This window comes from Piliocolobus tephrosceles, chromosome 12 (assembly GCF_002776525.5).
Source record: "Piliocolobus tephrosceles isolate RC106 chromosome 12, ASM277652v3, whole genome shotgun sequence".
Taxonomy (NCBI): Eukaryota; Metazoa; Chordata; class Mammalia; order Primates; family Cercopithecidae; genus Piliocolobus; species Piliocolobus tephrosceles.
Genome location: NC_045445.1, coordinates 19,117,835 through 19,134,367, shown reverse-complemented (window position 1 = coordinate 19,134,367; position 16,533 = coordinate 19,117,835). Strand labels below are relative to the sequence as shown.

At 39.0% G+C, this 16,533-nt stretch overlaps 1 protein-coding gene and 1 pseudogene across 1 annotated transcript in view; both read right to left on the bottom strand.

Annotated features, from left to right (window-relative positions):
* Positions 1-4,370: 4,370 nt before the first annotated feature.
* Positions 4,371-16,533, bottom strand: part of LOC113219572 (cancer/testis antigen 55-like) — an 18,221-nt gene continuing 6,058 nt past the window's right edge. The window contains exons 3-6 of the mRNA XM_026451898.1: positions 7,947-8,091; positions 5,761-5,873; positions 4,873-5,060; positions 4,371-4,585 (exon numbers count right to left, since the gene is read on the bottom strand). Coding sequence (XP_026307683.1) covers positions 4,543-4,585; positions 4,873-5,060; positions 5,761-5,873; positions 7,947-8,091 — 489 coding nt within the window. The 3' untranslated portion in view covers positions 4,371-4,542. The remainder of the gene's footprint in view (positions 4,586-4,872; positions 5,061-5,760; positions 5,874-7,946; positions 8,092-16,533) is intronic.
* LOC111531629 lies at positions 7,548-7,628 on the bottom strand (annotated as a pseudogene).

Genomic DNA, 16,533 nt, shown 5'->3' with positions numbered 1-16,533 from the left:
AACACCTGCTTACTTTTCTTTACGTCACTAACTGCTAGACAGAAATTCTTACTTATTCATATGCTTATCAGAGTGTTGTCTGTCTCTTCACCCTTGTATGTCAGCTTCATGACTGCAGAGATTTTGTTCGTTGTTGCTTTTTCTGTCTGCTGGGCCCTCAGCATCTGGAACAGGGCTGGGCATATGGTACGTTCTCAATAAATACCGCAGCAAATAATCAAATCAGAAAAGGGTAACATCCTGAACCATTCCAGGCAACCTGTGAGAGGATCTGGTTTTAAGTCAAATCACACCAAATCTGAATGGTTTGCTTTCAATTCTGCATCTATGTAAACAGTATTCGGCTTCATTCAGGGTAATGTTACAACTGGCTGTAAACGTAAGAGCTGTAGTTCGAAAGACATTAGATCCCGGCTCAACTCAGCTTTTTCCTGGCTTTGCAACCCCTCCTCAGAAGTCTGACCACAGCAGCACCTTGTAAGTAAAATCGGCCAATAAATTGGGTTTTCTTGCATTTCAGTGATTTAGCCTCCCTTGTGTACATGAGTTGCGCCATGGAATAAAATGTTACTCCTTCCGTTACAAAAGCTACACTGGAAATAAGTTTTGGATTAGTGTTTAGAAACATTTCTTTAAGAATCGTGTGACAAGGCTTTAGACAACATGTACCAATACATACATTATTCATTATGATTTAATGGATGGGGGCAATTCCCACCCATGGAAATTTTGGGATACTCAAAAAACTGCGATGGCAGTTTTCCCAATTCATACCTTTGTTTTTCAAAACACAATGAGTGTATGGATTGCTTTTATTTGTCACATAATGTCAATGTCAGCTCTCTGTTGTCTTAGCTTGGTCTGCTGTAACACAACACCACAGACATTTATATCGCACAGTTCTGGAGGATGTGAGGTCCAAGAAGAAGGTGCTGACTGATTCGGTTCTGGGCAAGGGCCCTCTTTGTGGCTCAAAGATGGTCACCTTCTCGCTGTTTCCTTCCATGGAGGAGTTGGAGCAAGTGCTGACTTCTTTTCCTCTTCTTCTAAGGATTCAAATCCCATTATGGGGCTCTACTCTCATTACCCATCTAAGCCTAATCGCCTCCCAAAGGTCCCACCTGCATATATGATTACATTGGGGCTTATGGCTTCAACAAAGGAAATTTTGGGGAACACAGATGTTTAGTCCCCCTAACTACTGTGAGGTATGTTCTCTATGCTGTCAAAATTACTTGTACCATTTGTTTTCTTATTTTTCCTATTTTTTTTTTTTTTTTTTTTTTTTTTTGCGATGGAGTCTTCCTATGTCACCCAGGCTGGAGTGCAGCAGAGCGATCACATCCAGCTAAATTTTCTTGTATTTTTACTAGAAATGAGGTTTCACCATGTTGGCCAGACTGGTCTCAAACTCTCAACCTCAGGTGATTCCCCCTACCTCGGCTTCCCAAAACGCTGGGATTACAGGCATGAGCCATCGTGCCTGGCCACATTTTGCTTCCTTTCAATGGAACTTCAACAACAAGGTTATGCTTTTCACCCTTTGTATAGACAGTAGGCCTTCAACTATTCAGAGGATTTGGGGAATGAAGTTTCTAATCCACATCATTTAGGGTTAACTGGGGCAACGCTCTTAGGAAAGTGAAACAGCTGTAAGATGAGGTAAACTAACTTCCTCCCACTTATGAGACCAATACGAGTGCTAACTGATCAGAGTCGTCGGTTGTGGATGTTTAGACCGATAGCCCTTAACCAACCCCAAGACTTCACTCTTCTGGCCAGGCCAGCAGATCTGGAAAGAAACTCATGAAGCACTTAACCCAGGCTGTCCTGGGTGACTATTACCATGAAATGGTGATTAAAAGCCAGCTCTGTGAGGCGTTCCAAAGGCAACAGAGAACCTTTTTCTCTAGCCCTCCCTTCCCTGGAAACCAGGGTACAAAAGCTTAGGAAGGCAGGCAGGGAACCTGCCAAAAAATGGTTCCAAGGAAGCCTCCTGTAAGCCAGGGTCCATGAGAAGAGGGAGTTAGAGAATAGATGGAAGGGTACCCAATGTAGGAGAGCATATATGGCAGGATTGTGCAAAGAAGTAAATACACAGACGTTAATGGAAGGTAGGATTCTCCAAAGCTGAGAAGGAAACAATACACATGGAAATGTGGAGAGGAAAACTGAATAAACTGTATTTCTGGGCTGTTACTGGAGGTTTACGTGCAACCTCAAGTTCACCAAAAGATATAAGAGGTTCAATTCAAAACACCGTATTCTCCAACACCAAGGGCACAGGGATCCTTGTAAATACGGCTGATTAAGTAGCATTTGAAATTTTGACAAAACAGAGAACTACATACTAAGCATAACAAAGAGGAGTTGTTTACATTCACAGAGCATATCCCTTTGGCAGATGTACAGTTAAAGATGTATGCATCTCACAAGAGGAGTGAAATGATGAACCAGAACCTCTGAAAGCTACAAGTGGTTAGAGGATGAAACCATGATCATGATTAGAGACTTCAAGGTGCCTCTTTGATTAACAGTATGCATAATCATGACAACGAGAACACCAGGTTCAATCTATTGGGCCCTGATTAAGCTCTGGGTACCTCAACAGAACTTTAGGTTTTGAGAATCATTGCAGGCATCAGGCCAGAATTGGCAGAAGGGCCAGAGCTTGCCAAACCCGGCTAAAGATCATTATCTTATTTCGTTTTCTTCATTGCATGTATCTCTAAATGAGCGGAGAAGCATCTGATATCAGCACATCTGCAACGCTTTCACGGTGTGCCAGTTGGAAGCTCCATGGCAGAACACTGGAGCCCCAGAAACTCGTGGTGACAGGTCCCTGTATTTTCAAGCCAATTCCTTCTCATGTGAGAAAAGCACATTTCTGACAGAGTCCACTATTTCCTACTCCCTGGGTCCTTCTGTCCTTGTGCCACGAGGGCATCCATTTAGGGACACAGATGTGATGAGGGCGAGATGATCAAACACAATTCATTCTCACTTGTGGGAAAGAACCTTGGAGTTAACTCATCTCTGAGGCAAAATATTCAAAATGCACCCCCGCTTGGTCGGCCTTATGAAAGCAAAGCAGTTCTGGGCTTTGCTATTTGAAAGTAGAGGAAATGTATCCAATCCCTGCCCCCCTGCCCAGCTGAACTGCTGCCTCCCAGGTGATCCTCAGTCCGGTGGGGAAGTTTGTGAAACAGTGGCTGTGACTGAATCACCAGCTGATTGGGCTTCTCATAATGCATTATAACTCCCAGAGATCATTCTTCCACATCAACCAAACTGCAGAATTAAATGGGAGGTAGTGAAGGTCATGGCCCTTGCATCTCTCAAGTCTAACGTGGACTGCTCTGTAATTCCACAGGGTGTGGGGCTGCTTTTGAGTGATGACATTCACAGGCACCTGGTGTTGCCACAGCTCCCGCTTGCCCCTTTCAATCATAGGAGCTACTGCTGCATGGGTCAGGAAGCCAAGGATGGTTAAGGGGTGGGGGCATTGAAAGAACACAAGTTCCATTAGGGCCTGGAGTTTTGTCCTTTTGGTTAAGGGTATAACTCTAGAGCCTCAGCAGTGCCTGGCACATCAAAGAGAGTCAGTAGGATTTTGTAGAGTGAAACAATGAGTGAAAAAGGGAACTCTACGAGACCTTCACTGTTCCTATCAAGCGGGAAACAAATCCCTGGATGATTGGGAGGTCTCACTGGATCTGTAGTGGAAAGTTAAAACACAACTCTGTTTATTTAAGGACCGGGGGTAATGGTGGAATTATGAATCACAGGAGTCAGGGTAAGTTCACAACCACATTCAAGCTATGCCCATGGGTCTGAATACATCCCTTCCCCTAGGTCACAGCTACCTGGTTAACTGTTCTGTTAGACAAAAGCATGAAATTTCATGGGATGTATTTGTTGCATTTTAGTATAACCCTTCCCAGTGGGTAAGCAGGTTGTCCCTCAAAAGCTCTGTGTTTGTATTTTTCTTCATGACTGCACATGAGCTGCACTCCTGCAACAAAGTGGCTTACAGAGGCTCATTTGCAGCAGAGTCTGTTTTCTATGGTTGTTGGTGTTGTTAAAAAGTCAACAGAGGTCTTGATGCATTTCTCAACAATTTTATTACTAAGGAACCAGTGATGAATGAAACACAGCTAAATATCATTGCTGGCCCAATCATTCACTCATTGAAGTTAATAACATTTTATCTGCTCCTTGAGTCTGTGACACCTTCTTCTAAGTGTTGGTGATGCTTTAATGAAAGAAAAAAGAAAAAGAAAGAAAGAAAAAAACAGACCAAAACACATCCTGCCATTGTGGAGTTTACATTCTAGCATGGGGAAGAAGGAACATAAGGAAACAATAAACATTGCAAATTACGTGAATGACAGAATATGAAAGAGGCTATGGAACAATACAGATTGTACAGACAGCATAAGGGGGACTCAAAACTGAAGTTAAATTGTAACTTTAAATCATGCCTTTAACATGCTGTCCCTGCTGCTGTTTCAGTTAAATGCTTTGGCTCCGACGTTCCCTTTAGGGCTGCCCCAGGCCTCCATCATCCTGGAATCTGCTGCTGCTAATGGGAAACATGGAATTCAAATTTAATGGCAGTGTTCATTTTAATTAAGAACTCCTTTCCTCCAGTGCCTAGCGAGCTAATCTAGCATGCTCTTTAATTGATAAGTTATTTCCCTAAGCTGGTTCATGGTCCAATTGTACTAGCCAGTATCTCAATTAGATTTGCCGGAAAAGCCATATGTAAAATACCATTTAGGCTTACTAAGCTAACCTTTTCAGTTAAACCAGCCCCTTTACTGCTCATAGAAGGAAAGATAAACAGAATAAAAAAAGCTTTGTCATTACGATTTTTGTGCTGGGGTGATAGAAACCGCTCTCCACTTAAAGCAGAACTGAGTGCTCTCCACCATGACCACATTGACGATATCATCTACTTTAGGTACATATCCATCAGGAAGTTTCACAGAATCCAAGGTGAAAAAGATCTTATTACTTATCACCCCATGTCTTCCACGTATGTGAGTAATGCGGACCTGTGAGTGTAAATCATGGAAATGATTATGAGAAAGCCCAATAATCACTGTAACCAGCTGTGCACCTCCTCACTCTGGGTCCTGCATGAGTGCAGGTCACTTCGATGCAAATCAATAATTCCCAACCTGGTTGACCCGTTGCTAACACCAGGGGTGCTTTGTAAGGATCACCATGTCCACGCTCCACCACAGACCAATTAAATCCGGCTCTCCAGGGATGAGGCCTGGGTCTCTGATGAGAAATCCTGCTCTAAATATTACCAAAATATGTCCATTACCCTCTATTGCCCTGAATTTCCTGGTCATATTCAGACTCCAATACCCAAATCATTCTCAGCATTTACTGTTAAGCTCAAGTCCCACAACACACTTCATTCATTCTTTGCCTACAATTTTCTGGCACAAAAATTGTTTTTCTTCCTCCTGTTATTGGAAGATTCTAATAACATTTGGGTATCGACTAAAATGCACAATTTAGAACTCAATCGATTAATGTGCTTGTTCTACATAATTTTCAAATTATTTCCTTTGGGAAGTCCTGCCTTTTCAATAAGGAAAGTGGCTCCTTTGTTGGCAAAGAATATATTTCTTCATGTTTTCTGGAATTCCCATTACACCAAACAGAAACTTGGGCACGAAAATTATCATGAAAGGAAGGGTTGGCAGAAACCGATGATGGGAGCAACAGGAAAGAAATTACCTCTTCCGCATGAGTACAACGGGTGGGCTTCACAGAGCTTGCCTTGAAGTTTGAGAAGCCTGGTTCAGTGGAATATTCAACTTTTAACCAGTCACCCTTATAAGGCACAAAATCTAAAACAGCCATGGAGAAATGTGAGTGTCATGATCTCTTAACTAGGTCATTTGGATTTCACATGTTATTTGATAGTGTACTACTTTAAAGTCAGTTCTGCAACATCTAAAGTCATTTTTGCACACATTTAAACAGACACACTGTAAATCTCTAAGTCCGAAAAGAAGTTTATAATCCTTAGGCACTGATTCTCCTCTGCTGATTTAACAAAGTCAAATGGAGGAAAGTGTGAACTGTGCATCACAGCCAATCTAAGGGAGCAGCACAGGATTTACTAAACAACTCTTCGTGTTCACGATTGCTTAGTGAGAGGCAGTCAAACATGTAGGTACGAGCACAAGTTTAAACCTGCTTACGTGGCTTCAAATCTTGACACTGCCACTCACTCAGTTTGCAACCTTAGCCAAGATGTTTAATCTCTCTGTGCCTCATTTTCTTCATCTATAAAATGAGAAGCACGATAAGTAGCCTTCAAGATACTGAGCTGCTGTGACACTTAATAGATATTGTTGATACACACAGAATCATCACTGGTGCATAGTAACCACCAAATAACTGTTGATTGGTAGTAGTGGTAGCGGTACCACTAGGAAATGTTGTTACTTTCAGAATGAATCCATTTCCCCTAGTGTTGTGTTCCGCTGATGAACTCTTAAGTCTGTGCCTTAAGGGTTACCGTTAAGACCATCGAGGTTGAAACACAAGTTTACAATAAGTTAAAACTGACTCACAGGATAACAAAGGTCCGTGAAAGAATCTGGAGCAAATGGAAATCCCAACTGCAACTGAGACAGTAAATTGCCACAATGATTCCAGAAAACTAGCAATATCAACAAAGTGAAACATTTCTTCACCTTAGGATCCAGCATTGTAGTATGACACAAGACACCATGTTAGACCTCTTCTATCTCTCTCTGTATCTGTTAATTTACATACATTTCTTTTGTGTGGGTGCACCATATATCTATGGGCCAATAACTCCAAAATGTATATGCCTCCAGCTCTGACCAACCTCAGGATCAATTATCCTTATGCTTACGCCAATCTAACATGTGTAAAGCTGAGTTGTTGGTATCCTCCGTATTCACCAACTTTTGTCTGCCTCAGTCGTCTACATCGCAAACTGGCAACTCCACCCTCACCACTGCTCAAACAAGAAACTTTGGAGGTACCTTGGACTCATCTTTCCTCCACATCAAAGATCTAATCCATTACCTCCTGGGTTCTTCTCTAACTTCAAAATATATCCAGAGTCAACTCAATCCTCAGGTCCTCCACTTCTCCACTTTCATTCACATCTCCATCATTTCTCACCAGGAATATAACAATGGTTTCCTGACTGATTTCCTGACTCCACTCTTCACCTCATAGTCTCTTCTTGACGAAGCAGACAGAGTCAACATCTTAAAACAAAATTCAGGTCAGAGTCCTGCTTTTGCACCCAAGAAAACAAACTAGCAAGCTGCCTGGGGAAGCAGAACTATTCTCCCCCTTTTTACCCAAGCTATATGACAGCTGCAATAGACAAAAGTAACAAAAAAAAAAGTGTATCTTTGGTTATAAGCAAAATATTAGAACATATCTGCTGATTACAAAGAGAATTCAACACACACACACACACAGCCACAAAGCACTATCTCCAATCCTAACTTTGAAGCATTTGAAGTGTATTCTTTTAAAATTTGGTACTCCACCCTGTCACAGAAACTTCTCAAGTAACCAACTATAGAAATGATCCCTGCAAGTATAGTCTCTGAAGGGTATTAAAAATAGCATCTCTTGGTACTTGTAGGATTGTTTCCATGATTAGAAATTAAATTCTTATTCAAATGAAAAATATATCCAGGCATTACTGAGGGCACTGAACAAATGAACACATAATAGATGACAGCAGACATTTTAAAATACTGCCTATTTGCCCCTATATTGTACATAATTTTAATTGGAAAAGTCTACCTCGAATATTGAAGAGCCATTGACCGAAGCCAAGTACACTGTTAAATTTTTTCTAGGACTAAAATCCTCTCAAAAAATTAAGAATTACATCATATATCACAAAACGCAAATCATACCTTCAGAAACAGTGTCCATAGGGAAATAAATGATGTTACTAATATAAATAGTATCTTCACTTATAGAAGTAACACATCCATTTAAAACTCTGACTTTTGAGTCTGAGGGTTCATTACTGTCAAGAGGGTGAGGCACAACATCCACCTGTAAGATTTAGGAAAGAGTTACTTCGAAAATAAAACAAATTTAAACACAGGAACTTATGGTTAAAACACTGGTATTCCAAAATGTTTTCAAAAACCATCCTAAACATTGGTGAATATAGTTCATGTGCTAAATGGCCATAGACTGCAGATGATGGTAAAAATCATGTGTGTGCCTTATGAATTGTGAAATGTATCCCAAAACATTAAATGCATACCCAAGTTTAACACCCTTGTACCATTAGATTCCCAGATTTAAAAACTACTGTCGTTCACCTACAGAAATTCACAGTGAAATGACGGTAAAGTGGAAAGATACGTAGTCATAAGCAGGTTGCGATGAAGGATGTAAAACTTGTTCAAAGATGGTTTCTGTGACTTATCTAAAGGGAGAACATTTCAGACAGGAAGAAAATAGCGGCATTGCTTGGGGGAAGTCAGAATTGTGTTGGGTTGTGAAAGAAGACAGAGGTGTAACCTTGTAAACAGGGGTAGAGGAGCAGGGAGGCAGAGAGGAGATACAACACAATTAAGGAGCCTAGGGAGCAAAACCCTAACATTCGATATCCAAGTCTAGGAGACAGAAGCACAAGATAAAGTTGGAACAATAACCTCAACTGGGGGAGGTTGAATAAACCAAGCCAAATTAGGGCTTTACTTTATCTACAATAAAGAGGCATACAAACCTTTTTCCTTATTGGAAGTGTAATAGTCCTTATTTTATAGTTTTTAAAACTTACAGAAATAATGCAAGTTCATTGTACTAAAAATAGGAAAAAACAAACCAGATATGCAGACAGCAAAACGCGGTTACCCCATAATCCATATTCCATTACCAAGAGACCACCAGGGACTACATTTTGGCAGTAACACTCATCCTGATGTTTTTGTCTGTGCACAAATATATATATACATATGTAAATGCCTGTTTTAAAAGCAAATTAGCATGGTATTCAGTATTAACGTATCACATTAACTTAACACAAAGGTTTTTAAATAACAAGAAAGGACAGAAAGAGTCATAGGGAATCCCAATTAATGGATGTGCCGTAATTTACTAACCCAATTCCACGTAATTAGACATTTCACTTGTGTCCTAGCATTTGGACTACTTGCCTGACTGAACCATAGGATAAACTCCTAGGGTTGGAATTTGCTGATCAAAGACTTCTGATGGAAACTTGAGCCACTGAGTTGTAAATAATTTTCCATGGTTTTAAAGATAGCTTAGTTTGCTGCTATTCCCATTTCTTAACTGGTGTCCTTCCAGCTGTCAGTACCAATCTGATGTTTATTTTCCCCTCACTTCCTGTCATGAGGGAATGGGGCATTAGCCTCTCGTCCACGTATCTACCACCACTTCCGTCAGTATCCAGGTGATGATCCACGCACCCTCGGACCTCTTTGTTCCTTGACTCCACACCAACTCACAGACATACTGCAGACTAAAGCTTTGCCCACGTTTCATGGCTCCCAACTCTGTTTCTTATGCCTTGGAAATACCACCAACACAACAGCAGGTACAAACAGATGGAAATGTTTGCAATAATGCATTGTATGTCATATCATAAGTGGCATTTCAATAAAATAGGGTCAAAGTGGATTATCCTATTAATGTTGAGGGACAATTGAGTAGCCAGTAGGGAAACAAGACACGGATCCTTCTCTCAGTCCTGAACACGGAAAGCAAACCCAGGCTGACTGTATGTTTAGATATCAATAAAATAATGACTTTCAGAAGAAAAGCTAAGTGAATACTCGTGTAAATTAGCCTAAGGAAACTTCCTGAACATAGAAGTCACATGGACAAGATGGACATACTTATAGTATGTAAAAATTAAACAGATGGAGGAGGAGGGGAGCAAGATGGAGAAAAGGGACTGTCCAGTGATTGTCCTCCTGCAGAAACATCAATGTGAAAAACTATCCTTGTATGAAAATACCGTCACTTGAGAGAAGAAAACCAGGTGAGAGGCCATGGTACCCAGTCATAGCATGAAAATAAGAAAAGCTGCATTGAAGAGGGTAGTAAAGACAGTTTTACATTACCCACATCACCCCTTCCCCAACATTCAGCACAGCATGGAGACAGATACCATCCACCTGGAGGACAGAGAGAGTGGCAAGCATAGGACATGGCCTGAGAACCCAATATCAGGCCTTCCACACTGTATGCCACCACTTGACAAATGCCCATGGCACGTGGCCCCAGATTCTGAGATGGTACTTGTGGATCAAGTCTCTAGACTCACCCTGGCACCAGACAGGAAGCCACAGTCACAGTAAAACAAACTCAATACCTGGCCCACATCTCTGCCAGTGATTCCACTGGCCTTATGCTCAGAATATTCTACCACAACAGGGAGTCCTCTGAATGGAGCCTTGGATTCCAGACTCTCAAGGCACTAGTCTCAATAGCTAACGGAATGCATGCCATTGCAGCATCTGTCGCTGTGTCCCTGGGATTAGGAAGCCCCCAAGTGCTTCAATAGCTGCAGTGTTCACAAACATAAGGACCAAAAGAGACCTATATAGAGTTTCCGGACAGGCTTACTGCTAAAGGATGTCCCCTAAAAGCTAGACTGTAAAGACTGAAATGAATACCTACTTCTTCAATACACAGATACAAACACATGACCACAAAGATCAAGAACAATAAGGAAAACATGACATCACCAAACTGACAAAACAAGGTGCCAGTGATTGACCTGAGAGATAGGAATGTATGAGTTGTTTAACAAATAATTCAAAATATCTATTTTTCACATGCTATGTGAACCTTGAAAATAATTACAGAGAAATGATTCAGAATTTATCAGAGTAATTTGAAAGAAAGATTGAAAGAATTTTAAAGAAACAAACAAATCCAAAAGTCGAAAAATACAATGAAAGAAGTACACAATAGAGAAATCCACAGGAAAATTGATCGAGCAGAATAAAGAATCTGTAAACTTGGAGACAGCTTCATTAAAAATATACAGTCACAGGGGACAAAATTAAAAGGAAGGACACGGAATAAAAAAAAACTTACTGCATTTCTGGGACAATTATCAGCAGAGCAATAGTATGAGTCATTCATATTCTAGAGGGAGGAATGAAAAAGAGGTAGAAAGGTTATTTAAAAAATAATAATGGGGAGCCATCCAAACCCAGAGAAAGTTACAAACATCTAGGTACTGGACGATCAAAGTTCTGCATTCAGATACAATCCAAATAAGATTACCCCATGACATATTAAAATCAAACTCTCAAAGATGAAAAATAAAGAAAAATCCCTGAGAGCAGCAAGAGGAAAGAAGCAAATCACATATAAGGCAGTTCCAATATGCCTACCAGAAGACTTCTCAGCAGAAGCATAACAGCCTGGGAGAGAGTGTGATGATATATTCAAGGAGATCAAGGAAAAAGTGTCTAACCAAGAATAATGTACCAAGGAGTAAAGGGGAGATAAGGACTTTTACAGAGAAATCACAGCTGAGAAACTTCCTCACCACCACAACTGTCTTACAAGAAATCCTATGGAGAGTTCTTCCAACTGACATAAGGGATGCTAATGAGTAATGCAAAAGTATCTGAAGGTATAAAACTCACTATTAAAAGTAACCACACACATTCACAATATTCTATTAAGGTAACGGTGGTGTCCAGATCATGTATATCTTCCATGTAACAGTTAAAAATGGAACTAGTAAATATGAAATCCGTACAATAATCCGTTAAGGGATATAAAATATAAAAAGTTGTAAAGTGTAAAATAGAGAACTCAAAATCTGGGCATGGAGTTAAATGGTAGAGTGTTTTTATTTTGTGATCAAAGTTATATTATCAATAAATAAACTGTTGTGATTATGTTTTTGTATGCCTCATGCTAACCACAGAGAAAAAATCATGTAATAGATACATTTTAAAATATCAAGGAAACAAAACCTACTAATAGAGAAAAATCTCTTATCCATCAAGACAGACAGTAAAAGAGAAAGAAAGGAAGAAATTACCTACAAAATAAGTAGAAAAAAATTATCTAAATGACAAGAGTAAATCTTTACCTATCAATAATTAACTTGATAGAAATGGATGACGTTCTTCAACTAAAATACACAGAGTAGCTGAATGGATTTAAACAACAACCACCACAACCAAACCTAGGAGAAACCCACTTCTCCTTAAAGGACGTTCGTAAACTGAAAGTGAAGACATGAAAAAAGACACTCTTCCATGTAAAGGGAAACCAAATAGAGCAGGAGCAACTAACCTAATTTCAAATAAAATAGGCTTTAAATCACAAACTGTAAAAAGAGACCAAGAAGATCATTATATGATAGTGAAGGGGTCAATTCATCAAGAGGATATAATGATTTCCAAAAATATGCACCCAACATAGCAGCACCTAAACATATGAAGCAAATATTAAGGTCCAAATGCTGAGATAGAGTGCAATGCAATAATAGTAGGGGACTTCAACACCCAGCTTGCAGCAATGAACAGATTGTCCCAACAGAACGTTGACCCCCAAAAAGTTGGATTTATCTGCACTCCAGACCAAATGGACCTAACAGTCATTACAGAACATTCCATCCAAATACTCCAAAACACATATTCTTCCAACTGCATGTGGAACATTCTGGAGGATAGATTATGAGTCAGGCCATAAAAGGTCTTAGCAAATTAAAGGAGTTTGAAACAATATCAAATCACTTCTCTAACCGCAATGGTAAAATACTAGAAATGAATAAAAGTAGGAACTTTGGAAACTTTAGAAGTGGACGGAAATTAAACAACATGTCCTAAATAACGAATAGGTCAATGAAGAAATTAAAAGCAAAGTGTAAACGTTTCTTGGGATAAAGCAAAATGAAGGCGCAACATATGAAAACCCATGAAATATAGCAAAAGCAATTCTAAAAGTGAAGTTTACATCAATAAAGCCTACCTCAAAAGAAAAGATATATCTTCAATAAACCTCACACTGCACCTTGAGGAACTAGAAAAAAAATGCCATCCGAAAGTAGGAGGACAGAAATCATAAAGGACAGAGCAGAAATAAATCAAATAGATATGAAAAGAACAATAAAAATATCAATGAAACAATCAGTTGGTTTCTTGAAGAGGTAAACCAAATCAACATAACTTTAGACAGACTAAGGAAAAAAGTAAGAAGACTCAAATAAATAAAAGCAAAGATGAAAAAGGAGACAGCAAAACTGACATCACCAAAATAAAATGCATCATAAGGACTATTATGAACAATCATCAGTCTACAGTAGGACAAGCCAGAAGAAATGGATATATTCCTGGACACATGCAACCTACCGAGAAGTAATGGTGAAGAAATGGAAATTCTGAACAGACCATTACCAAGTAAGGAAAGTGATTCCGTAATAAAAAATCCCCCATCAATGAAGAGTCTAAGGCAGAATGGTTTCCCTTCCTAATACTACCAAAATTTATATATAAAGAAGAAGAAGTAATAGCTATACTTTTAATACTATTCCAAAAAAAAAAAAAAAAACCGACAAGAAAGGAGCACTTCCAAACGCATTTGATCACACCCGCATTACCCTGGTAGAAAACCCAGACAAGGAAACACAAAGAAGAGAAAAGCAAAGAAAACTACATGCCAAAATTCCTGACGAACACAGTTGCAAAAATCGTTAAGAAGGTGTTAGTAAACCAAATTGCACAGCTCATTAAAAACACCATTCATCATGTTCTAGAGGGATTCATCCCTGGGATACGAGAAAGTTTCAACATACACAAATCAATAAATGTGCTATATCACATGAACAGAATGAAGCACAAAAGCCATAGGATCATTCCAATTTAAGCAGGAAAAGCATTTAACCGAATTCCACAACCCTTCATGATAAAAACTCCACAAATTAGATATAGGAGGAGTGCGCCTCAATACAGTAAAGGTCATATATGATAAAACCACATGTAACATCATTTTCTGAATGGGGAAATGTTGCAGGCTTTTCCTCTAAGACCTAAAACAGACAGGAATGCCCACTTTTGCCCTTTCTATTGCACACAGTTCTGGAAGTACTAGTCAGAGAAATTAGGCAAGAAGAGACAAAAGGCATCTAAATTTAAAAGGAAGAATTTAAATTGGCCCTGTTTGCAGATGGGAAGCTCTTACATATAAATAACCCTGAAGACACCACTAAAAACCTACAAGGTCTAATAAACATATTCAGGAAAGTGGCATGATACACAACCAACATATAAGAATCAGTAGCATTTCTATACACCAATAGAATCAGAAAAAGATATCAAGAAGCAATCCCATTTAAAACACCTTCAAAAAAATAAAACAGGAATAAATTTCACGAAGGAGGTGAAGGATTACAATGTAAAAAACTATAAATCATTGATGAAGCCTTAGGTTTTGCCTAAGAGTTAGCTTATCTGCTTCTTGTGCTAACAGGGCCGTTGCTGCCAGGGACCTTAGACATGGGGGTCAGCCTTTGGAAACCCCGTCTAGTTGTTTTGAGAGATAGGCCACTGGCCTTGGCCAGGGCCCTACAGTCTGGGTTAAAACTCCAACTGCCTTTTTTTTTTTTTTTTTTTTTTTTTTTGACACACAGAGTGTAAAAAGTTTTGTCAGGTCAGGTAGCCCCAGGGCTGGGGCCGACCTGAGTTTTTCTTCTAACTCATGAAAAGCTTGTTGCTGTTGGTTGTAATAGATGTAGTTTATCTAATTTATATTTTTATTAACTGTCATCTATCAAAATATTGACTTAAATCTTGTAACTATTTGATTTCAAGCTTTAAATTGATCTGGTATTCCTTGCGGGGCTCCAATTGCGTCTAAATAAATGTGAGAATTGAAAGACCTATAAGGGGCTTCTCTCGCTTTACGATGTCTTATTTTGTTTTTCCTCTGGTTGATGAAATGCCAGGGTGAAAGGGATAGCCAAATGGACTAAAGTACAAGTGCCACTCCAGTTATTCAGCAGAGTGCCCAGTAAAGGTCCATCACAATACCACCACACATCCACTTGGGGATGAACAAGGGCTGACTGATAAGCTCTTGAAAATTCTTAAGCTCATCGCATCCCTTCAGGTCTCCAAGGAATGCTAAGTTTCCTCCCTGTTGTGAGAGACACGAAGTGAACTTAGTGTTGGGAGACGGAGGCTGGAAGGCCCTTGGGGGCTGACCCGCAGGGTGCTGGACTTTGGGATATAGCAGAGAGAGCTTGGCATGACTTGTTACTCCATCCAGGCTGTAGAATCCTGGAAAAGAGCTACCATGCAGCCCACACCTGGTCGACTGGAGGACCACCTTAGTGGAAGGGGGACAATCTTGGCCTCTGGCCTGCCATGTGCACAAGCATAATAATTGCTTTTGTTTAACGTGTGGATGGAATATTTGATCCATTCCAACCAGGCATTTGCATCTTGGTATGCTGTTTTGATTGCCAAAGTTTGTTTTAAGTCTTCAACTTCTATGATCCCCTAGTAAAATGAATGTTTCCTTTAGCACTTATTAGTTTTTAGACCAAAGAAAGCTAAACACCATTTTATATTTAATAATGCTTCTTGTATGATTTTTATACCAGATAAGCTAAATTTTACCTTTATATTAGTGTTATTAATGTTAAACTTAATTTTAATAAAACCTTGTAGACATATTCATCTAATTTTTCATGTTTGACCATAAGGTAAGATTGTATAGACTCTTTTTAACCTTTTATAATCTTTGTTGAAGAGCAGGTTAGTGCTTTAAGAAAAAACTGTTGCGTTATTACTTTAATGTCCAGTTCACAGGAAAACTGGACGATACCTTTTTAACTTTAGCTAATATGTTTACACATAGAATTTTCTTTACAATTAACTTTTTAAAACTTGTTTAAACTTTCAAAACAATAATTTTTTTAACCTTTTAATGTAGGTAAAAATCCACATTCTTATGCCTCTTTATAATCCCTTTACCAAAGGCACATTTTACTTTTCTTATACACCTTGCACATAAACTCTTTCTTCAATAGTACTCAGGAAGCTTTATTACTTTTAAATTATGCAACATTTTTTGCATAAATTTTTTATAACATTTTTGCTTTCACAGTTTTCGCAGACAATTCTTTGACATGTCTCAACTTTCTGACTTATTACAAACTTCTTTTTTTTTTAAACAACCAGTTAATTTATTTCAGGACAAGAATTTACCATATAATACTCTTTTTACATAAATTTTGCCTCCCCCCTTTTTTTCTGTTTTTTTCTTTTTTTTAAGATGACATTCTTTTTTTTTTTTTTTTTTAAGCGAACTTTTTTTATGTCTGTGGACTAGACTGTCTAAGGCCACAAGATTAGAAGTTACTATAATACTTGTTACACTGTTAACTTTTAGCAAACTTTACTTCTGCTGAAAACCTTGTAAGTTTGGGATTTTAATTATCCTTTGCTATTAATAAGACTTTGTTTAGTCTAAATTAACTTA